General features: G+C 43.7%; 1 protein-coding gene across 2 annotated transcripts in view; it reads left to right on the top strand.

Moving 5' to 3' along the window:
- COL27A1 (collagen type XXVII alpha 1 chain) overlaps positions 1-24,407 on the top strand; it is a 199,965-nt gene that overhangs the window by 161,100 nt on the left and 14,458 nt on the right. For both annotated transcript variants that reach the window (XM_075185183.1, XM_075185182.1), the window contains exons 38-48: positions 3,604-3,657; positions 3,794-3,901; positions 5,152-5,205; positions 6,635-6,688; positions 10,989-11,045; positions 12,539-12,592; positions 15,203-15,256; positions 15,365-15,418; positions 16,111-16,164; positions 16,253-16,360; positions 16,447-16,554. In XM_075185183.1, coding sequence (XP_075041284.1) covers positions 3,604-3,657; positions 3,794-3,901; positions 5,152-5,205; positions 6,635-6,688; positions 10,989-11,045; positions 12,539-12,592; positions 15,203-15,256; positions 15,365-15,418; positions 16,111-16,164; positions 16,253-16,360; positions 16,447-16,554 — 759 coding nt within the window. The remainder of the gene's footprint in view (positions 1-3,603; positions 3,658-3,793; positions 3,902-5,151; positions 5,206-6,634; positions 6,689-10,988; positions 11,046-12,538; positions 12,593-15,202; positions 15,257-15,364; positions 15,419-16,110; positions 16,165-16,252; positions 16,361-16,446; positions 16,555-24,407) is intronic.

Below are 24,407 nucleotides of genomic sequence, written 5' to 3'. Positions count from 1 at the left end.
TTCTCTTTCTCTCCGTCTCCCTTCCTAGAGACAGGCCGCCAGCACTTTGCAGAAGATTGTCCATCGAGCAGACATTGACGGGAACGCATCATTTCTGGCCAAGGATGATTGGGCTCACAAGCGACTTTGACGGACCACATCCAGGCCAGCTTACGATCCTTACAGTCTCAAGTTAAGTAGATCGCATCAGACTGCGAGCAAATGAGAAGTGATCTGGATTCATTAAGTCAATTAAAACCTTTGAGTTGTCAAGAATTTTGACCAGACTGGGGAACCGAAACACATCGGACACAGCACGAAGACTGATCTTCAGCCGGCACCCAAGAAGACGTAGATGCAATAATGAATTCCCCCATGGGAACGATGGAGAGGAGCAGTCAATGTGAATCCTGCAACTGAGACAGCATCATTGAGTACTGGAAATGGAGATGCGGCTGGTGGAGAAACGTATGCATGCAGTGTCATTGAGCTGTAATCTCCAACTGGTTGACACTTTAAGACTTGAAAACACGTTTAGAGACCAGATGAAAACAAGGGGCAAGATAGCTCTAACACGATAAGGAGAACCAATGTTCTACAGCAGCCCCTATCTAAATTACCGTATGCTGCATTCAATTTTCACCAATAGTGGTTTCCCATAATATCAAACGTGAAACCAAACAATTTGACTAGATTATATATCTAAAAAAACAAAACAATAGAGGTCCCTCAGGGAGCAAGTGTCTTCAGAACCCCCTTCGGAGGGGGTGGGGGATCTAGCCTCTGGGCTGCACCACCTCCCATAAATTATTGGGGCATGAAACCCATAAGGGTCTTCGCACCCAGCAAATTATAGGAGGGCCCTTTCCGTCCCACCTAGATCTGCTCCAAAAGGAAGAGAAGCGATCACTGAGACCCTGCTTGTCTGCCTAGGAAGATGCACACCCACTTACCAGTCTTGGGTAACACCCGTGTACATGGAGTGTGGATTATATTTGGAGCTGTGAGTGTACTATGGAAATTGCATATGGTGGAAAATGTAAAAATGTTACTACAAAGTCCAACCTAATTGGGGTCCATCTCCTCCATTTGTTTACCTGTAAAAATACATTTGTGCAAAAGTAGTTGCACGCCCTTACGAAGGCTGTTTGCACTTTTGTCAGTTACACAAAAGTATCTAATTACTATTTGATAAATAGGCTGCATGCTTAAGAATATAGGTTCCACCCACAAAATGGCTGCCCCCACTGAAGGTGACAAGTCCGCTTTAACTCTACAGAAAACCAACCATCTCCGGTCACATGGTGCAGGAGTGACGCCTTGTAGAATTTGGCACAGGATGGGCACAGCTGATGACAGCTGTGGTGGGAAGCGATGTATGTGTATCTGGCAGCCATACTCAAGTCATCACATGTTGACTTCATTCCGTTACTGACTTGGCTTTGACTGGCTTTTGTCTGGATTACATCTTGTATATACAGTAGGCGTATTGATATGACATCTATATTGCTGAATACACGTATGTTTCTGTATATATTGCAGAAAAAAACATGCCGTGTTTACTATAAGAACAGCCTTGTGTCTCCAGTCAATAGAGTGCAATGATTTTGGTTCACTTCTTACGCCTTCATCTTTAGCGTTACCCTGTTTTGTCCATGTATTGCTGTCATCCGTATCGGCAGCATGATATTTATGTCAAGTGATCCCATTGGCTGTCTGGTCAAGAGGGAGGGGCTACATTATTGTGCGAGTTATTCTCCTGTATTGTCATGGTAACGGCTGCAAACTCCTCATACATACAGTGTCTTTCTCAAAACCTCACCACTTATTAAATAAACCATATCACATAACATTGGGTTGGAAAGAATATTGTAATAGAGTTCCATGTCTGTGGAATTTGGCTCCAATAGCAGACAAGTAAAATGCAGCTCTCTGCAATTTTTATACCATCAACAAAACACTGAATGTGCTGTGTCATATTCCATAGCGATTCATCATGCGGAATTCCAGCGCCGTCCCTGTACCACACTGCAGACCCGTGGACAGAACTTGTCTTTGCTTAAATCTGAGAGAGTCGGGCGCTGAAAAAAATGTTTTTCATAAATTTGTAGTGTTTGGAGTTTGGCAAGCTTTTGTAGTCCTTTTCAGATTCCACAATATATATTGGACAGTGGTACTAGTCATGGAGACAGATCCGTGTGTCTGTGGTAGGGAATGTTCTGTGGTTTGATCACTCTCCCCGCTTGTCTTGTCTTCATCTTCCAACTTAACCCAGCAGTTCTGGATGCAATGGGATCCCAGCGGAAAGCTAAACTAAATCTAAATTGTATGCTGTCATATGTTCACCATCATCAACATTTATTTATATAGCGCCAGCAAATTCCGTAGCGCTTTACAATTTGGAACAAACATTAATAAAACAATACTGGGTAATCATAGAGACAGAGAGGTAAGAGAACCCTGCTCGCAAGCTTACAAACTATCAAATGTTGATGGTATTGCTATTATCACACACACATACACACGTGTGTGTATGTATATATAATATATGCTATAAAAATATATTGCGTGTTTGTGTTTCCCAGTTACCAGATATTGTCAAGGCCAAAGATGTTTGAGAGAAGTATTCCTTGGGGAATATTTTTTTGCATGCACAACAGACTTCCTGATCTGTAGACGATTGAGATTTCAGGATAGTGTCGCTGACCATTCCACATGTGTTGCTTTTCTTAGGTTGAATTGATACATTATAATATAAAGCTGGGTACACAATACAGGAAATTTCTCCCGATGAGAGATCTTAAATGATTTTACCAATGTCTGGAAATAAATAAATAAATAACAGTCCCGATCAGCATGACGATTCCTGTGTACACACTATACACGTTTTACACAATTTACCATCAGATCTGTGCTCTTCATCTGTCATAACCATCAGCTGAAAAGATCCTGACTCTGCACACTCCATAGAAATCTATGGACACTGCCGATCCTGAGTGCAGACACACTGCAGGATTGGAACAACATCGTTCATAGAGATCTATGGACACTGCCGGTCCTGAGTGCAGACACACTGCAGGATTGGAACGACATTGTTCCATTGCTAAAAGATAATTTTCATTCTGGTTTAAAAATCAAAACGATACGATGAGATTTGGAACGATCATCGTTCATCACTGCAGCGTACACATTAATGCGATATTGGGCCGAACAGTCGTTTATCGTGTGATTGGCCGATAATCGTCTCAAAAACCTGCAGTGTGTACCCAACCTAAGCTGAACATAGTTGTTTAGTATAATAGGCTTCTATGCGGTTATCCCTACCACTGATGATATGTAATATAACAGTACAGGGGTTGTACAGATCCCCTTATAGATCAGATGGTTCCATGTTCTGTTAGACTACCACGTCCAGCGGACTTAACCATTCCCCACTGTCACCTATATTATAGATTTTCTTTTATCAGTCTAACTACGCTACGCATTTCATCTAATTTGCATAAAAGTTTCCGAATATACAAGCGTTTATTTAATAAAGGGCAGTTTTATATCTTGATAAACTAGTGTACCCGGGGTTTGTCATTGGGCTTACAAAATGTAACCCACCTTTCCTCTGTTTTATAGGGAGTGGAAGGAAAACCAGGAAAACAAGGGGAGAAAGGCAAACCAGGACGCAAGGTAAGGCCGGAGAATGTCTCTGGAGGCTGGCGTGCGGAGCGCGTTGGGGCGCTGTCCTGGCTGTCTGGCTAAACTGCATGTGGCGACTCTTCTTACAGTTTTCACCCTATTGACTGTTCTGAGTGCTGTTTTACAGGGAAACAAAGGTATTCAGGGGCACCTCGGAGAGACAGGTCTTCCAGGCAAAACAGGACCCACAGGGAATCAAGGACCAAAGGGAAGTAGAGGAACCCTAGGACCGGTGGTAAGGACATAGTGTATATTGCATATTATTATGATTTCTTTTTTGTTTTGTATAACATCTTCCCTGCCCCATCACAGTTTAGTTTTTGGTGCTGGGGACACAGCGAGACAGTGGGGGTGATTTTGTAACAACCTGCAATATTGTAAATTTGTAGTTGCCTATAGCAACCAAACAATAATAAGTCCAGTGCAATGAGAGCAAGTCCCTGATTGGTTGCTACAGGTCTCCGGCTCCAGTGACTCGGCCAATGAGCTGTGGCTACGATTCATGCTCAACAATTCTCTTATTGTCCTTGTTATACAGCCGGAGACTCTGATCTCCAGCTGTGAGGACTACAAAAAGTTTGGCACAGAAATCTAAGGGTTTCTTAAGGGGAACGAACGAAAAGGAGATGTCCAAAGGTGGATGTAGCCTTTACGGACCTTCTACCCATTAATAACGGAGATCCTCATACCATCTACATTCCGCTGCTGGGACCCACCGAGTGGTTATTCCTTCTTTGGTGGTCTCCACTGCCTCCATGGTCACAGCAGCTGCCGTTGGACATGAGCAACAACTGGCCCTTTTTCTAGCAGTGAGTGTGACACTAAACATGGCCATAACCCCTAGAGAGCCTGTGCAGTATGAAAGTAAAAGCCTCCTCTAGAAGCAGCAGAGAACGGACGCTCAGTTCTGATAGATGGTGAAGGACGATTACGGCTGCCAGCAGATGACTGCATTAAGATTTATACAGTGACCTTGTTCATGTTTCGTGTGTCTACCTCCTGCTCTCTCTCTTCTCGTTCTAAGGGTACCGCACCACCGAAATGCCAGCCGCCAATATCTGCTTTATTAGCGGAGGCTGACAACGCTGCTGCCTTACGATAGCCAATCAAACCAATTCCTGACAGTCATTATTCCGGTACCCTCTGTATCATCATGTGCTCACCACACTTATTAGATTGTAAGCTCATTAGGACAGGAGGCATGTTTGCTTTCTGTTTCCTGTCATTGTATGCAATTTGGATCATGCTCCCCCTCCATGTGAGGTTTTGTGTAACATGTCAACTCTTTATAAATTAAAAGATAATAATAAGCCTTTGCTAGTGATTTTGGTCTGAAGAGAAGGAGGATTGTAGTGTCCGGACTGCTCACGAGGCCTCAAATCTAAATATACATTGAATGTTTATGTTATTGACTCAGCCACATGCTTACGTTTAGCATTTGCTTATGTGATTGTAGAACTGACCAATCATTGTCTCGCTCTGTAGGGCTCTCCCGGGAGGATGGGTGCACAGGGAGAGATAGGAATTCCCGGCTATCAGGTAATGGTCTATTTTAATGCTATTATCGTCTCAGCTGGGTTCGTGTGTGTCAACGTGGATGTGGCAAATCAGTTGTGTTATGTTCAATCTGCTGTTTCTGTGACGGTTGTTTAGAGATTCTGCTAATTGTACTTTTCCTGCAACTATAGATATTAGACTTAAATTGGCTGGCAACAGCGCATGAGTTACAGTATTGGGTTATTACAGTGTTGTTGGAAAACGTGTGATTCTAGAACAGTGATGGGCAACCTAATGCAATAACAAAATAACAACAAGTGTTACAAGCTATAACAAACACATCTGACAAAGCAGAAAGGAGCTGGGGGCCGCAGGTGAAGTCTGGGGGGGGGGGGGGCGCCTGTTACGCATCACTGCTTTAGAGGGTTTACACCAGTTAATAAACACCTGTTTTATACAACTCCTTCACTTTTAGCATTAGGCGACTGGTAATGGAGACTGCATTGTGTCTGTCGCCTAATCACATGTTATAAACTGAGAGAAGGCAGCCGACTACTTCACTAGTCTCTATCTAAATGAAAATAGTGGATTTATGGGGTGCATTGAAGTGTTTTTATGTCACAAAATGGCCGCCTCCGGTGTGAGTAAGATATATTATACATACTTTCCAACCTTTGGAAACTTTATTCCGGGAGATCCCTGTCAGGGGGCGTGGTTGGAGGGAGTGGAGGGCGAATCACGTCATTTTGGCCCCGTGACAAAATGCTGTTTATGCGGGTGCGGGGCCAAAATGACGCGATTCAACGCGGATCACGTAATTTTGAGGAGAAAGTTGCCGTATGCGGGATATTTGCCTGCTCGTCCAGGAGACCTACCCGAATTTCGGGAGTCTCCCGGACATTCCCGGGAGAGTTGGCAAGTATGAAATTATAAGAGGAACTCCCCATAGTCTGCAAGACAACTTCCTTAGCACATCAGATGCACAAAATTTAAGTGAGGTGACAGCGGATGGTACTTGGTTACCAGTAACAGTATATTACCTAATCTTCAGCTATAGACCTGTGAGGATTATGATTATCAATATTAATATAGAGGTCTGGTATTGCTTATCCAGAAACTAAGAATGTTCTGAAAAGCTGAAAGATAAAAAAAAGAATTGCTTCCTTTTGATAATAATGTCGCACACAAACAATCCCCGAACGCTTTTTTAATGGTTTGTTGTGAGGAGCACTGCAATGTATTATACAGTGTGGGGAAATATATGGGTCATTCTAAATGAAATTCAGTATACTGTCAGCATAAAACTGCAAATTATGGAAAAAGGAAAACCTTGTTTTAAGCTGAAGACGGAGTATCTGGCATTCTGGATAATAGATCCCGTACCTGCATATGAAATGTGACAGCCAAGGTATTCTGGGAAATGTATAGCTTGTCACCGCAGTATGCATGACCATGTTCTGTCTCACTACAGGGACACACGGGCCCCCCTGGTCCAATCGGGCCTCCAGGAGTAAAAGGCGAAAAGGTACGTCAGCGTTGCCCAAAACTGAAATATTGATTATTACATAGAAAATGATTGAAGCTTGGTACATTGGAGAATTCCTAAAATATAGACACAACCCTTTTATTTATGTACAAGTACAGTTTGCATACGTTTATCAAGAGTGATGAATGTGTTCTAAGCTGGAAAAAAAAGAAAATAATTCCTGATACAAAATGTTTTACTGTGCACATTGGGCAGCACGGTGGCTCAGTGGTTAGCTCTTCTGCCTCACAGCACTGGAGTCATGAGTTTGATTCCCCACCATGGCCTTATCTGTGTGGAGTTTGTATGTTCTCCACGTGTTTGCGTGGGTTTCCTCCGGGTGCTCCAGTTTCCTCCCACACTCCAAAAACAAACTAGTAGGTTAATTGGCTGCTATCAAATTGACCCTAGTCTGTCTGTCTGTCTGTCTGTCTGTGTATGCGTTAGGGAATTTAGACTGTAAGCTCCAGTGGGACAGGGACTGATGTGTGTGAGTTCTCTGTACAGCGCTGCGTAATTAATGGCGCATATATACATAGCTGATGATGGTGAAGTAATGGCTGCGTACATTGTATTACGCTCCGCAGAGAAACACATGCGCTTATAATTATCAACATTTACTTATATAGCTCCAGAAAATTTCATAGCACTTTACAATTCTAATAGTGCATGATTTTTACATTCTTACGGTGATCCCGTCACCTACTCACAGTGGATACCGGATGTGGTGCGGAGGGAAATCAGCTTTGGTCCCTCTTGGACTGGCCAAAGGGCACCCAGATTTTCACTAAAGAGCATAGGCTTGTTCCACAAGCTGGCAAAGTTGGCGCAGGTTGAGTGAGAGAGGGTCAGTGCACCTAGTTTTATAGAGCAGAGCACAATAAGTGATGATGATGAATGAGAGAAAGGATTGAGTCATTGTTAGGGGCTCTGCCATGCTGCGCGGAGAGGCTCAGGGCCATGTTCACTCCGTATCAGGACTTGAATGAGCATAAGCTCCAAGGTTATGGAGATTTGGTTTTATCCTTTACTTTTAATAGGGTGCATTAAATAACAGTACATTTTAATGGGTCCTGCAATAATATATAAAATAATAATTTTTGAGGCTGATGTTAAACACTGACTTCCTCGATCTCCTTCCTTTGAACTTCTTAAAAGAATCGTGAACCTATAACGCCGATCCTTCCTCTGCAGCTCAGACTGACGTTGCTGTGTCTGTGGTTTATCAGCAGACTCCTGTATTATAGACATTAGTGATGTCATGGGTGTAGATCTATGTCCCCTCTGGGTATACTCGTCTCCTCCAATCACATGATCCTGGCCTCTCGGGCACGATCCGGTCTGGTAATGGTTACACGCACATTCTCCCGACGTTCTGCATGATCATCCATCTATCACATGATCATGTCTGTGCACAGACAATATTGCTAGCAAAACACTTATAAATAGACAGAACCAGTTGTACGTCAGATGCAGTTAAATAGTTTACCTTACTTGCCTCTTTGTAATTATTCTTGAAGGCAAATCCCATACTAACCATTTCCTCTACTGCCGTAAATGCAGACGGGGCTGCTTTTTCCATACAATATGAGGGGTACTGGGAACACGTCGCCTGTTTTCCTGATGCTTAATTATTTTTATTTTGCATAAGTCAATGACATTTTGTTACAGCACTGAACTAAATTTATACTGGGGAAAGTTTTACAAACCGCTTAATCTGGGTCCTTATCCCTGTTGTAATGTCGAATATTTAAATTCAGGGCAAGGTGCCGCCTTTAGTCAATATGTGTACAATGTAAATCCACAACAAGAGGAATATAATGGTTCATTATTTAGGTGCACACTTTGGACATTCACATTTAAAAACATGCAAGTTTTGTTTCTAATGTATCAAGCTGAGAGTTTTCCGGCGGGTTTGAAAAGTGGAGATGTTGCCCATAGCAACCAATCAGATTCTATTTGTCATTTTGTAGAATGTACTAAATAAATGATAACTAGAATCTCAGCTTGATACATTTACCCCCTAGTGTCTACCGGAAATATAAAGCACTGTGCCATGTTAATATATAGGGGCTTAGGGTAACGAAGTCTCAGATCCTACGGGCTACTGAATTGTGAGTGGAAGAGTGCCCTTTAATTACTGTGCTCAGTTCTGTCATGCAATGTTATGTGCAGTTGGACATTGGGATACGAAGATATCTCCATTATTTCCTATTTTCGATTTTAACCGGAAAGATTATTCGTGGAGTCCAAGATAAAACATACTGTATCGCAGAAGGATTGATTACTCCATCCTGTTTGTACTGGCCCGCAGCTGAAATAAGGGGATTTAGTACTGTCATTCCCAGAATCCTCCAGGAGCTCAAATTCAAGAAAAAAGCAAGATGCATTATCCTCTTACACTTCTGTACTACGATAGGGGGGTACAGAGGGCAGAGAACCCCTCAAACACCGGCCCCTCTGTCGCACGTGTGCTGACTCAGCTCCGTTATAACCAGTTCAGGCTAGAATATGACTCATGTGTTTGGCTGGAGGTCAGAGCGTCTCTTTCTACGAACACTCTGTGGCTGGGTCCAGCTGGACTGGGCTGTGAGTTTATTGTTCCCGAGGCCAAGCGTCCAGCAGCTAGAGAGGAAACTCCTGCCTCGAAGAACAGTGAGAACCCGGGACACAGGGTAAAATGGTAACGCATCCCTGTGTCCGTGCCCACTGTCGGCATTCAGTAGCCATGGAGGGCTTCAGCAGAGAGGAAGTACTTCAAGTCGGCACACAGTGGTGGAAGCCATGGTGTGCCCTGAACCAATAGTTCACTAGGATCATGGCATAGTGGCTCAATGACGTCACCTGCTCTAAGTGTGTTCATATATCGCATCATCATAGATCTGTACGAATCACAGACTAAGGGGGGTATTTGGGTGGAGTGAAGGTGATCTTGATGAATCTCAGTGTTGCACCAAAGGGTGTCTGTACTTACCAACTCTTCAGTGGTAGCGGAGGTAAGGTGTGAGGGCGAAGCGGGATGTGGAAAATCGTGTCATTTTGGCAACGCAATGACACAAAAGCGGAGTTTTGCCGCGAGCCTGTGGCCAAAATTACGGGATTCACCTTCAATCGCGCCATGGAGGCTCCCATCCTGCCACCTTTATTAGGAAATGGGCAGAATGCGGGAGAACAGCCTGGTCTGTCGGGAGACCTACCAGAAATTGAACAAGTATTTTGTAAACTGGTTGTTAAGTTCGGGCGTCGATGTGAGGTTTACCCAGTTTACCTTTAGAGAATGTTACACCTCTCCGCACTCTGGCAGGTAAAGGGAGCCCCTTGATGTGTACTAGGAGGACCGTCCAAGTAACCAAAGTGATCTGTGGTTTTCCTCAAGGGCCTTATTAGGAGTTATGAGCAAATTTGCAAGGGGTGCTGTTATTATTTTTGCCTGCATGAAAACACTGCCTGTATTTTGCATGTCACGCACATATACTGGGCAGCTTTATTTTTACACTGCAATTTCGAGTTTAGCTAGGACAAGCCCTCTCCCAACTGTATATTTCTCCCCCCCCCCCCCCCCCCCCAGAAGGCTTTGCAACCTTCTGGCTGTATTTAATATATGCACTTAAATGACCTCCCATGCGTGCGAGTAACAGGTCTACTTGTAAATGCTGAATACGCCGTCCTATGGGAAGATGTAGGATTGGTCAGGTGACTGAGGCAAGGTCAGGGCAATGTTTATAGCACATCATAAATACATTATACAAGTAGCAGCATGGAAAGCAGTAGCTGAAGCTTAGTCATTTGTTCTAGATTACAAAGTATTATACGTGTGATCATTTAACTCCTTCCATTCCTGCATGACGGCCTGGATCACACGTTTATGTAGGTGCTAGGTTTATGTAACATGATACCTGTGCTCAGCTCCCACTCACATGGGCTGGAAGTGTATGACTGTCTCTGTGTGTGTGGGCCACACGCCAAGTGCTACACACCCGTCTCTCTCCCTCTGCATTAGTAGCTTCAGATGTTTGCTGGCCCCTCTTCTTGTCACTTCCTATTGCTCCATTTATTTTCTCCTTCATTCATATAACTTGTACGTACATTAGACGCTTTGTCCCCCTCCCACACAGGATAACCGTTTGCTGTGTGCAGGACGTAGGACAGGGTAGAGCCAACTGGCATAGACAATACGGGTGTTTCTCTCCTATTGTTCCTGGATTAGGTGCAGGACGCAGTGTCAGTGTCTTGTGCATTATAACCACTATAACTACCTACTGATCTCATCTGCATAATATTATTATTTTTTTCTCTACAGGGAGAACAAGGGGAGGACGGCAAGACAGAAGGTGCCCCCGGAGCCCCTGGAGACAGAGTAAGATCATGATATAAATTCCAGGCTGCTGCTCACTATCAGTCATTGACACCATAATTTGCACGCCTTATTACGCTTCTTGTGCACTTTTTCTTCTACGTAGACCAGTAGATCCCAACCTTTCTCAGTTTGAGGTACCCTTAGGGTCTCCATAATTTTTTCAAGGCACCCCTAAGCCAGAATAATTACCAAGTAGCCCCCCGCCTTTCTCATCACCGGCCCTGACCACGGCACCCCTGTGAGATCGCTGCGGCACCCAGTTTGGGAACCACTGATGTAGACTCGCATTCACAACCAATAGGCACGTAAGAGTGTCAGCTCATTGACACACAACATTCCGTAGCTCTGTTCACTATCCGTTATGGTATTAAGCATTCTTTAAACTCGCCATCACATTCACTATTACATTTATCTGTTTCTGGGGTTTCCCTTTCAAAGCAAAGAGCCGTTTGTGTACATGTGCCTAATGGGCTGCCTAGCTCATTAATAGGGGCACACTCCTATCCCAGTGTCCGCCCCAGGAGCATCAATCTGTACCTACTCTTCCGACTAGAGATATGTATGGTGATAAATGTCACTTCAAAGTCCATCCAATGGCATAGAATCCCCCATTAATCTGTATCTGTTTTTGGTTTGTTTTTCTACTAAAATACTGGTCAGTCCAGCTTCATTTATGTCTTAAATAAATCCCAAAACTTAAGGGGACGCTGGGACTGTCATTATTATGTGGCGTTATGTGTTTTTATTGCATTGGTAGAAAATAAATGTCCTTTCTTGTCCACCAGCAAAGTACAATCATGCATTTGCCCAAAATTAGGCCTGGGACGTCCTGAAACAGCATTTGGGCTACACTTTCATAAATGACCTTTGATGACCCTTTCAATGACAATCCCACTAACTTGCAGTTAAGACACAATACAGGTTCACATGTGTACCCGCTGGTTAATGATGTCAATTGACTATTTTTGCTCTTCTGCGCCTGTTTTCATGGTAAAGGACACAATATTGCACCACATTGCTATGTTTTGTGGCCTTCAATAGGAAATAATAATGAAATATACAACTTACTGAGGAAGAAACGTGTGCTGCATTATAAAAATGCAATGTATGAACAGAAGACACAATTCCAAATCGTATGTAGCGTGCATCATTGATTTTAATGGCCTGTTTCTTTGCACGTCCGTGTATGAATAAATCGCAGAAACACTGTAAGCCACAGATAGGGCTCAGGTCGGAATCCCACCCATGACCCCAGCACTATGAGACAGCAATGCTAACTACTGTGCTGCCATTATTTTTTTGTCTCATTCCTCTCCTCCCAGAACCCTCCTGTCAATCTTATTCCTGTGGATAATCCTCTCCCCTTACACTACATCATTAGGTCAGGGTATGATGCCATTAGGGACGTGACCATGGTCTTGAGGTCTAGTTATACGCGGGTGTCATGTGATGGAGATCAGTAAGCATCCTGATACAATCTAATTTTTCTCCAGGGCCCTGTAGGTGACCGCGGAGACAGAGGGGAGCCAGGGGATCCCGGATATCCTGTAAGTAATGCGGTAATTTGGGATTTATCTGGGCAGAGTGTTGAAGTGATCGAATTTGTCAATGTGTTTCACTCAAATGAACTATAGGATACTTTGCACCTGTATTTCGCTGTAACATTAACAGACGTGTATATATTTTAGAAATTGCATGGACATAAACAGTTTTTTTGAGTTTTTTTGTACTTCTAATCATCACCCACATGGGAAAGACGTTTTAATCCCCAATAAACAGTCTAACAGTATGGAAGCAACTGTTTCCATGACCAGAATTCCACTTTGTCATATTTAATGTGCGTTTGACTTGAGTATGAGCACCTTGTTGTACGTTTATCTTCTCCTGCTCCTCCGGGGATGTCCTTAGTTCCGAAGTGGGCGGGGGTAGAACTTGTAGCCAATCAGATTATCAGAATATTCACAGCAACGGGACAGAAGTGTGCTGGAGGAAGGGACTTGTCCCCTCATTTAGGGGCAGTGTAATGATATATGAGGAGAGAAATGGAGGCTCGTCACGGACTGAGCGTTGCATAGTGGAAGGAGCAGGGTTCCCAATAAGAACATAGTAGCAATGTGAGGCTTCTTTAAAAGTGACGCAGGAAGATTGTGATATCAAACACACCTCTATATGAAACCTCGTTCCTGCAATGAAAGCAGTGATTCAAACTGTGCATATGCGAGCAGAGCCTTAATCTTTCATCAATGAAATGAGCAGAGAAAGGGGTGTAGTGTAGAAACTTAGGTCTGAGTGACTGGCTTGCAGCCTTATAGGTAACAGAAGTGCTCTTTACAGATTGCTGGATTCATTCATTGGAGAATGGAACAGCCGGTGATGTTACAGCAAGCAAAACTGACATGCCATGATTTATGATTTCATCTTTTTAACATGTATAAATATTATTTAGACAGTATTAAAGGACTGTGGGGTCTAGATTTTGTGCTCCTTTAGAAATAATTCTACTAAAAGAATACTGTAAATCTGGTACACGAGAGAGAACTGTACGGGACAGATAACCGGAAATATAGCAACTTATTTGGTAATTGACCTATGGATAATAGCTTGTATTCTACAGAATGTATCAGACATTCAATGTACTCAGTATGGTGAACACAAGCAGTATTCAAAGAATGTTTTGTTTTAACACAAGAGGCCATCTACATCTACTAGGATAAACATAAGTGTTAGTGTTTGCACGCTATTATACTTTCATCTATACAACACAACGCATTTCACTCCTATACATCTTACTCATAATAATACAGTACACATTATCAAAGGCTCAGGCTTATTTACCAGTTACTGATTATTTATTGAATATATTGAGCTGTGCGCCTTTATAACTAGTCTTTCAGCATAACTTGGGTAGAATCAGTCATACGAGCAAAACTAAATAACTACACTATCATGAAAATGTATCGGACTTTCTACAGTGGAAAAGTGGAGGTGTTGCCCATAGCAACCAATCAGATTCTAGCTGTCATTCTCTAGAATGTACTAGGTAAATGAAAGGTAGACTGTGGTTGCTATGGGCAACATCTCCACTTTTCCATTGTAGAAAGTCTAATACATTTAGCCCTATATCTCTAGTTGTCACTTGTCCTAGGATTTAAAGATTGGAGATGTCCCTGTGTTTCACAATGATATTCCACATTTTCTTCCCATCTATATTTGCTCTCTCTTTTTTTAAGTCAATATTTATTGGAATATTTGATATGCAAAAAGTATGAAATTCATAAACATGACATGATGGGCTTTGTAGTGCTCCCGAGTCCTTAGACACCGTATCGTACATGATGTGCTCAGATGCATCGGCTCAGTAGCGTAGTGTCCCTGGAGACTGTTTGTTAAATGTTGGCTGTTATGTGTTTCCGGTAATATAATTCCAGCTGCCGACTAAATCTGTCATCATTCCGTCAGCTAAACCCTTAGATTATCATGAATTATGATCTTGAGAGTCAGGGCCTTTGTTAGAAGCACTGGGCTCTGTAAAGACGAACCCAACTAGTCAGCTGGCTTTAAAAATACAACACTAACATGTGTATAAAAAATATTACATCAGACAAGGATAAAAATAATGCAGTAAAACACAATACAAACAATACAAATTCTAAATACATTGAACACAAAACATACAATACATAATTCTAAATACATTAAACACAAAACATACAATACATCATTCTAAATACATTAGAACCAGGAAAAATCCTGTTGCAAGGGCCCTACTAGATTATGGAAGTCCGAGCAATATATACCCTTTGTACCCTTCCCAAAAACTATCCTTGTTGATTTCTGCATTAGCAGATAAACATCATAGAAAAGGACATGTTGATTGAGAGGCGTGGGATCGGATCCACAAGTTGCATTTCCTTACATGCCCCACAAAGTACAATAATGATTAGTTAGGGGCTTATTTAATAACATGACAACAAATCAGATGTCCGTTTTTAACAGTCGCACACAAACTGACGAAAGAATCCTGATTTGTGATTGGTTGCTCTGATTACGACACAGTATCACTCTTTGCACCATTTAAATATGGAACCTCCTATATATTGCGGTTAAGTGTAACCTATCAATCGTGATTCATTAACCATACGTTGACTTCCCTACAGGGCCAAGAAGGACCAGAGGGCCCCAGAGGAAAATCTGGACAACAGGGTTTACCGGTAAGAAGCTGTCTGCTCTCAGAAATCGTGGAGATTATGGTCTATGGGAGTTTCATTTGCAGGCCGTGAAATGTTGCGTGCTTCATATCCGTTACGTTTTCTTTGCAGGGACATCCAGGGCCGCCAGGGTTTCAGGGCTTACCGGGATCCAGAGGCGCTGTGGTAGGTTCTGACCATTTAATTCCCGTTAGGAATAGCAGCCTATACATCGAGCTTCCTCTAAGTGTCTGCAATGGAACCACGTCGATGGCCAACGCCTTCTCTTGTGTCTTCTCTGGTTGTAATGTGCATAGGATGACACAGTGTGTCGTATTCAGCGTACTCTGGGGTGTATAGAGTATATTGTTGTGAGTGGGAGTGTAAACCACATGTTCTTGATTGTATGCCAAAGAATGATGTTTTACTTTCTGCTAATAGGGACGTAGCTTATAAAAGTGCTGAATGGATATAAAGTTGTGGGGTTTTGGTATTCCATGTAACAGGAAGTGACCGCGGCCTTTTTATAGGAGAAGTTTTCTGTAAACTATTAGTGATCTAATGTAGATTCTTTCACTCTGTATGTTTCTGATTCTGGTGTAATACTATATGAGCGTACTCCATTATATGTATGTACCCTTTAATATCCACCGCTGACCCTTAGCTGTGGTCTATGCATTCATGGTCCATCAGCCTATTGTTAAAAAATAAATCTATTGATCGATATTTTGGCCTACGCCTTAGGCTTTGCTCACTGCGTGGAGGTGGAAGACAAAATTAAAATGAAATCTTAAGTATTGCAGTGAAGGCAGTGGATGGAAGATTTTAGTCAGCTGTGAAATTAATCCACATTACAGCTATTTTCTTCTTTTTTGTAGGGTTTACAGGGCAAGGCAGGAAAACCAGGGGAACCCGGTGGTCGTGGGCAGCCTGTAAGTTCAAATATCGTTAAATCTGGGGGAGGGCAAAGGTTATGGAATTATTTGGTTGACTATATGACTTGAATGCCTTGGTTTTTAGGGGACAGTTGGGATGGCTGGACCCCGGGGAGTGGTGGGAAGACAAGGCCATGAGGGGCCCCCAGGACCCGATGGACTACCAGCGAAGGATGGCAGCACTGGGCTGAAGGTGAGTGTTGTTTTTTGGAGTATACATTATATTATTTATACCAAGAATGTTTTTTTTCTAACCTGTATTATATAACGTGTTCCTAGGGAGAACAAGGAGATGACGGGGAAATCGGCCCTGCTGGCATGTCTGGAAAACGAGGAAACACGGGTGTGCCAGGTTTACCTGGGGCTCAGGGACCAATAGGACTCAGGGTAATGGCTGCACACACATCACATTGATATAATCACCTTAGTTCTACACCAAAGCTGCTAATACATAATTATGGATAAACTCGTACAGACCATGAATGTCATATTTGGTTCCATGTTTGGTGTGATATGTGACTTCAGTTTGGAGTTTCTCTTCTCTTATCCTTAGACCGTTGTAACATCCAGAGTTCTAATGCTGATGACCTGTTTGAGGTAGATGTAGTGGATGGGGGAGATAGAGTAGAACTTGCAAATATCAGGAGACGGCCAACTATGGTATCCAAAATATACCGTGATGAAGTAGAGGTAGTGGAGGTGCTTGATATCGTTGGAGTACAGGGTGTTGAGGTGGCCAGTGGTGATGAGGTAGCGGAGGTGCTTGATGTGGATGGAGTACAAGGTGATGAGGTAGCGGAGGTGCTTGATGTGGTTGGAGTACAGAGTGTTGAGGTGTCTGGTGGTTATGAGGTAGTGGAGGTGCTTGATGTGGATGGAGTACCGGTTGTTGAGGCGTCCGTGGTGGTAGCGGAGGTGCTTGATGTGGATGGAGTACAGGTTGTTGAGCTGTCTGGTGGTGATGAGGTAGCGAAGGTGCTTGATGCGAATGGAGTACAGGGTGTTGAGGTATCCGGTGGTGATGAGGTAGCAGAGGTGCTTGATGTGGTTGGAGTACAGGATGTTGAGGTGTCCGGTGGTGATGAGGTAGCGGAGGTGCTTGATGTGGTTGGAGTACAGAGTGTTGAGGTGTCTGGTGGTGATGAGGTAGCAGAGGTGCTTGATGTGGTTGGAATACAGGATGTTGAGGTGTCTGGTGGTGATGAGGTAGCGGAGGTGCTTGATGTGGTTGGAGTACAGAGTGTTGAGGTGTCTGGTGGTGATAAGGTAGCAGAGGTACTTGATGTGGTTGGAGTACAGGGTGTTGAGGTGTCTGGTGGTGATGAGGTAGCGGAGGTGCTTGATGTGGTTGGAGTACAGGGTGTTCAGGTGTCCGGTGGTGATTAGGTAGCGGAGGTGCTTGATGTGGATGGAGTACAAGGTGTTGAGGTGTCCAGTGGTGATGAGGTAGTGGAGGTGCTTGATGTGGATGGAGTACAAGGTGTATAGGTGTCCAGTGGTGATGAGGTAGCGGAGGTGCTTGATGTGGATGGAGTACAGGGTGTTGAGGTGTCCAGTGGTGATGAGGTAGCGGAGGTGCTTGATGTGGATGGAGTACAGGGTGTTGAGGTGTCCAGTGGTGATGAGGTAGCGGAGGTGCTTGATGTGGATGGAGTACACGGTGTTGAGGTGTCCGGTGGTGATGAGGTAGCGGAGGTGCTTGATGTGGATGGAGTACAAGGTGTTGAGGTGTCCAGTGGTGATGAGGTAGCGGAGGTGCTTGATGTGGATGGGGTACAGGTTGTTGAGGTGTCCGGTGGTGATGAGGTAGCGGAGGTGCTTGATGTGGATGGAGTACAGGGTGTTGAGGTGTCCAGTGGTGATGAGGTAGCGGAGGTGCTTGATGTGGATGGAGTACAGGGTGTTGAGGTGTCCGGTGGTGATGGATTAAAGGTAAAAGAGATCAGATGTGGATAGAGAAGATGGACTACAATGGGAGATGGGGTAATCAATGTTTTTAATTTGGATAAAATAGAGGTAGTGGGAGTAACTAACAGAGGTGGAGTAGAAGTAGTGAATATGTTGTCTGTTGTGGATGAGTTAGAGGTGGACTGGCAAGAGTAGCGATAGTGAAGAGATGTGTTGAATGGAAGAGAGACAATGAAGGTATCTGATATGAATAACATAGAAGTAATGAAGACGTCTTATGTGGATGCATTTTAACTAGTGGAGTGTCCAAAATGAACCCTTAGTCAGGTTTTCAGCAGCATAGTCCTCCATGACACAGGTTGAGGAAGTCCTGGAATGATTCCAATGAATCTTAGTGCAATGTGCTTCTCCATCACCAAATCTCTGTCAGATGGAAGAGCTATTTGGAGTAGACCTCCACCACCAGCTAGTTGGGGCACTTTGGGGACAGATTGGGCCAGCATCCCTATGCTACATGCTTGACACCTAGTTGAAGTCATGACCTAAAAAATTCAGATTGTTCTGAGTAGAAGTGTGGCTGCAGTGTTTAGGTATCGGCAAAATATGTGAACAGGATCACTGTCCAGTAGCTTTTAGTGCCACTGAGGATCGTCTTGACTTACCACTAAAATACCTTCCATGCCCATTGACCACCAGGTCTACTGAGGGTATGCTTATATCTCTGCTCACGCTCCTTCCCTTTAGCCGCTGTTGCTTACAATAGGTTCCTTCTGAGGCTTTGTTAGGTTTTTCTCTAGTCAGGATGAGTTCAGTTAAACTGAATTATTGTGTCTACCCGGCTTGTACAGGCTGAACCAATCTGACTCCTATTAAAGCGTGAAACAGCCATTATCAACTCCTCTGGGCTTAAGCCTGCACTTTGCCCAGTCTCCATGTCACATGACCTACAGAAAGCCAGATATTCATTTGATTCATATGCATCTCCTATTGTATTACAAAATGCCAAAAGAATCTCGGTTAGACGGCCGGTTTTACTGTGGCTTGTTGTTATCTGCTGCCCCCTAGTGGCTCAAATCTGATAAGAAGGGGGAATCCTGTAATAGTCATTCAATACAACCGCTATTGGAAATCATCTTAAATTCCTTATAGATAAATCATTACATGAACATTGTACAGTTTGAATTTGGGTTAACCCCCTTGGAGAAGCAATAAGCTGTTCCATATTGTATCGCTGTAAGTGCAGATATTGCAGCTGTCCCATCAGGAGTGTGTGGGGTTTTCTCTGTGGGACTGTGTTCTGGCTGGAGGTGTATGTACAGCTGTTTAGAGCTTGGGAATGTCTGTTCTGGCCTAAGATAATTGGTTGCAGATTTCACCTTCTTCAATTTATTCTCGGGTATTTAAAATCTTGAGAAAACAAATATGATTATTCATCTTAATTATTCCGCTGCGCTTTACCATTGGGAACATTGGGAATTGAACGCAGTAATAAAGCGAGGCCGGCGGAGGTGAGAGTGCCTTGCTCACAAGCTTACAATCTATAGGGAAATAGGAGTTTGATGCATGACGTTAGAGAATCAATAGAAGTTTTGCTTGTGATTTCTTTTTATAGTCAGATCTGTTTATGGTGATGGAACGTAGCCTCTCGCTAATCTCCCTTTAAAAATGTATAGAACTTTAAAAAGCCTGTTCTTTTGTTCAGAGGTGCACAGCCTGTAAGTCAGGATGCATAGGCAAACCGAGGGGGGTTTCCTAGTGCCTGGGAACCCCCTCCAAACCTGGGGCACTGTATAATTGAGGTGACTGGACCCTGCTCCCGCTTCACACAGCTCTGCTTGAAAAGGGAGAGCTGCGTGCACCTAACAGTAGTGCACGCAGCATTGCCCATGTATATTATGGGGATAGGAAGAGTTGGAGAGCAGCCAAGCACTGTCTAAGATTATAGCCACGCCCCTGTGCATGCTGGTCACACCCTCATGCATGCTGGTCACGCCCTCTGGCAGCGTGGTGTGGAAACCCCCCTCTACAAATCCTGCGTTTGCCCCTGGGATGGGTCCCAGAATCTGCATTTCGGCTCCCCCAGATAGGTAATACATATTGGGAACCACCTTTTTTGGGGGTTCCATACAAATGGCATACTGACCCTTGGCGCACACAAGATTTCCATCCAACCTCATCTAATAGTGCCCTATTAGCTAGAGACTGGGAACCTGGCTTGCATGTTAAATGGCTGGCGATGTGTGGCGGGTTTTATATATATATATATATACCAGCTTTTGATAGCTCAAAGATGCTGTCTTGCCATTTAGAACACAAGAGGCACCACTGACTTCTGAAATATGGGGGGCAATCATTATTTGATTGATTAAGGGTCCAAATTAATTTATAATTAACTGATGGGGGCAAATTTTATTTTTCACTATATTAAAGGGAGCAATATTATTGGGGTCTTTATCATTATATTGAGGGGTGTATTTGATTGCTAATGGGGGCAATAATTATTAGTGATGCACGCATGTGGCACTACTTATAACCGCCATAATATCACAATGTAATAAAATTGCCCCCTTAATATAATGTAAAATACAATTTGGTATTTATTCCGCCAACATGAATAGGATAAATGAAAACAAATAAATAATTTAAAATGTGCTTGTGTCTACAATAAGGCGAGGATACCAAAGATGGACTCGTCCAGAGTTAAATTAATAAAGCACACTGCGCAGTAACGGTCATGGTGTATCAAAGAGTCGGACAAAGATGGTTACGTCCAATAGCCATATTGGCTTATTCGGGGTACTGTCCGTATCATGTATAATAGTAAATATACCCACAGTGTTTTTCTCCGTACAAGACCGGCTAGGCTGTGTACTCGTATTCATGTAATGCTAGTTCTATAAATAATTTACTTGGTTAAACAGCATTTTACAAGTAGTAAGTAGAGTTTTCAGACGATCCGTTTTACAATCAGATACACACATTGCTCCGTCCGTTCATTGCAGTCCGTTCAGATACATTCAGCAACCGTTGCAAGGATTGAGTTCAGGTCACAGAAAAGGAATGTTCCTCGCACACATATTCCATGGACTTTACTAATATATACCTGATGTCTGAATATGTGTACAGGAAAGACCTTGACAGCGGAACATTATTTCATAATTCAGTGCCCAGGAAGACTTGTCTGTGAGATACGTCCATGGAGGATGGGGTAGGCTTGCTGATGAAGACAAGCTGTCAGTTATCTCCAGCTTCAAGTCTGTGCTGTGGTACATAAACTAGTCTAATCTAAATGCTACTGTAATTGTAACTTAATACATCCATTAGCATAAATCACCGTGGCAGGCTATAAGACGACCCTTGTTAATAAACATTTGTCCTTGGTTTGTTTCTTCAGGCCGATATTACTGATTTATAGTCCTCTGTTTCCACTGTCATGTGACCACCATGGCAACCACAGTCACATGATGTACTGAGCAGACAGGCTCTTGAATACCCCTATGAGCTCTTTTTGCTTAAGCACAGTAACCCCCCCCCCCCCCACACACACACACCCTCTGCCATCACATGACCACGGTGACTTATTACACAACACTGAGAAGTCACAGATGTGTTCAAACTATGAGACTGAGTGTGACTGGCAGCCATCATTGTCTGTCCTTCAGAGAGATTTTGAAAAGGATATAATGATTATTAGGAGGATAGCTAAGAAATATCAGACGCAAACTGAAAAAGATACTTAACTTGATATTTAAATATGGCCTCGTACACACGGGTGTTTAAATTATGTGATCAAAGCGCTATGAACAAGCCTATTAGTCACTCTCTGATGCCTCAAAATAATATTGGAGGCTAAATGGACCCGTACTCGTCTCACTTCTACGCCGCGTTGCTTCACTTTAATTGCTTCCTGCAGCATTCATGATCAGGAACGTGCCACCTAATATGTGGGTGCTATATTAATTGTTCATAATAATAAATCGCACATTGGGGAGAGAGCTTGTCCTCCTGTCCATTCTCTATGCCATATACAGAATGTGCATGACCGTCTTCCTATGTGTAACAGACGGAGACCGATGTGCGCAGTTTGTGCTCTAGTGTCTGTGAGTCACCAGGTTTTGTCTGCAAGGTTATAATGACGAGCAATGAAACGCTTTCTATTTTTACTCACTGACTTATTTCTCCTGATTAAAGTTCATATTGTAAACATGCCACATATTACAGCTCTCACATTATGCACAAAGTCCAGTACATCCGCATACATCAGTCAGGCAACCTTCTGTGCCCAACCTACCAGGCCGGGGACTATGGGACTTGTAGTCCAGCAATAGTTAGTGTAGGCAGCTGTCATCTCTTATATAGGGCGATGCTTATTTCGAAAATGTAGAAAGGAATGCTCAGAATACAGCCCAACCTATAAAACACTCTGCTCAAATCATATTAATCAGGTACAACATTTAATTAATGTTATGTGTTTATAATTCACCAGATACAGACTGCTGACTGTCTTAATATTTAACTCCTCAAATTATTTTTGTCTGGTGTAGTTCTCCAGCTTTAAATATAGATCAGTGCGTCTCAATTGCGATATGACCATTTATACTCTACTAGGCTTGTAGTGTAAAGAGATATTGTAGTCTAGGATGAGTGAGTGTCATCTACAATTGGCCTGTAGGGGAGCTCTACTCAGAAAGATTGGGCAGTAAAAATAGGGAGCGAAGGTTCAAGCTGGATAAAAGGACATTTAAAAACAAAAGCATGTTTACTCTATACAACAAAAGGGTTGCCAAATGATGCAATGATTGCTTAAGGGGCCTCCTTGAGACGCCTTAAATTCTCTTAATCCTAATCGTCCTCCTTCATAGTCTGATGTATTCATGAGAAAAGGGCTTCATGGCTGCAAATCATCTGGCTTCAGAACGTCGTCCATATAATGTAATCAGATCTGCAGGGTGTATCTTACGTAGGTCTTTCCTGGGGTTCCTAGCTAGAAAAGAATCCCAAATTGTGTGTAATTCAAAGTATTTCCGTTTATACCAATCTCATAGCTCAGGCTAAGTAGGTTCGCTGAAATAAACCTTGATATGTTACCTACCTGCGCTCTGGCGATTCGATGGACCCCAGAATAGGAGATGATCTCTTCTGCTCAGGCCGGTCCTGTTTTCTCTAACAGCTGGGTTGTCAAGGCCCCGCCTCTCTCAATTCACCATTCATGTGAATGAGAAGTTTATGGGGAAGCTTTGACAACCTCGAACACGGCCTTCCCGGGCAGTGAGGAGCGGAACTTGCTCGGGACTGTAAGATCCATCCGGGGCACCAACACATTGCTGGATCAACAGAGCACAAGTCAGTAACGTTCCCAGTTTTATTTCATCTGACCTAATTCCACAGGTGGAGTAAACCTTTTATTTGTCCTTTTCTGACCATTTCACCTACTAAGTATTGAGGTGTATGATGTCACACACACGGGGTGGCGTATGATGTCACACACACGGGGTGGCGTATGATGTCACACACACGGGGTGGCGTATGATGTCACACACACGGGGTGGCGTATGATGTCACACACACGGGGTGGCGTATGATGTCACACACACACACGGGGTGGCGTATGATGTCACACACACGGGGTGGCGTATGATGTCACACACACGGGGTGGCGTATGATGTCACACACACGGGGTGGCGTATGATGTCACACACACGGGGTGGCGTATGATGTCACACACACGGGGTGGCGTATGATGTCACACACACGGGGTGGCGTATGATGTCACACACACACGGGGTGGCGTATGATGTCACACACACACGGGGTGGCGTATGATGTCACATACACACGGGGTGGCGTATGATGTCACACACACACACGGGGTGGCGTATGATGTCACACACACACACGGGGTGGTGTATGATGTCACACACACACGGGGTGGTGTATGATGTCACACACACACGGGGTGGCGTATGATGTCACACACACACGGGGTGGCGTATGATGTCACACACGGGGTGGCGTATGATGTCACACACACGGGGTGGCGTATGATGTCACACACACACACACGGGGTGGCGTATGATGTCACACACACACACACGGGGTGGCGTATGATGTCACACACACACACGGGGTGGCGTATGATGTCACACACACACACGGGGTGGCGTATGATGTCACACACACACACACGGGGTGGCGTATGATGTCACACACACACACACGGGGTGGCGTATGATGACACACACACACACGGGGTGGCGTATGATGACACACACACACACGGGGTGGCGTATGATGTCTGACACACACACACACGGGGTGGCGTATGATGTC

The sequence above is a fragment of the Mixophyes fleayi genome, chromosome 9 (genome assembly GCF_038048845.1).
Source record: "Mixophyes fleayi isolate aMixFle1 chromosome 9, aMixFle1.hap1, whole genome shotgun sequence".
In the NCBI taxonomy this organism is placed as follows: domain Eukaryota; kingdom Metazoa; phylum Chordata; class Amphibia; order Anura; family Limnodynastidae; genus Mixophyes; species Mixophyes fleayi.
The sequence above is the reverse complement of the archived record's forward strand: the minus strand, read 5'-3'. Positions and strand labels throughout refer to the sequence as shown.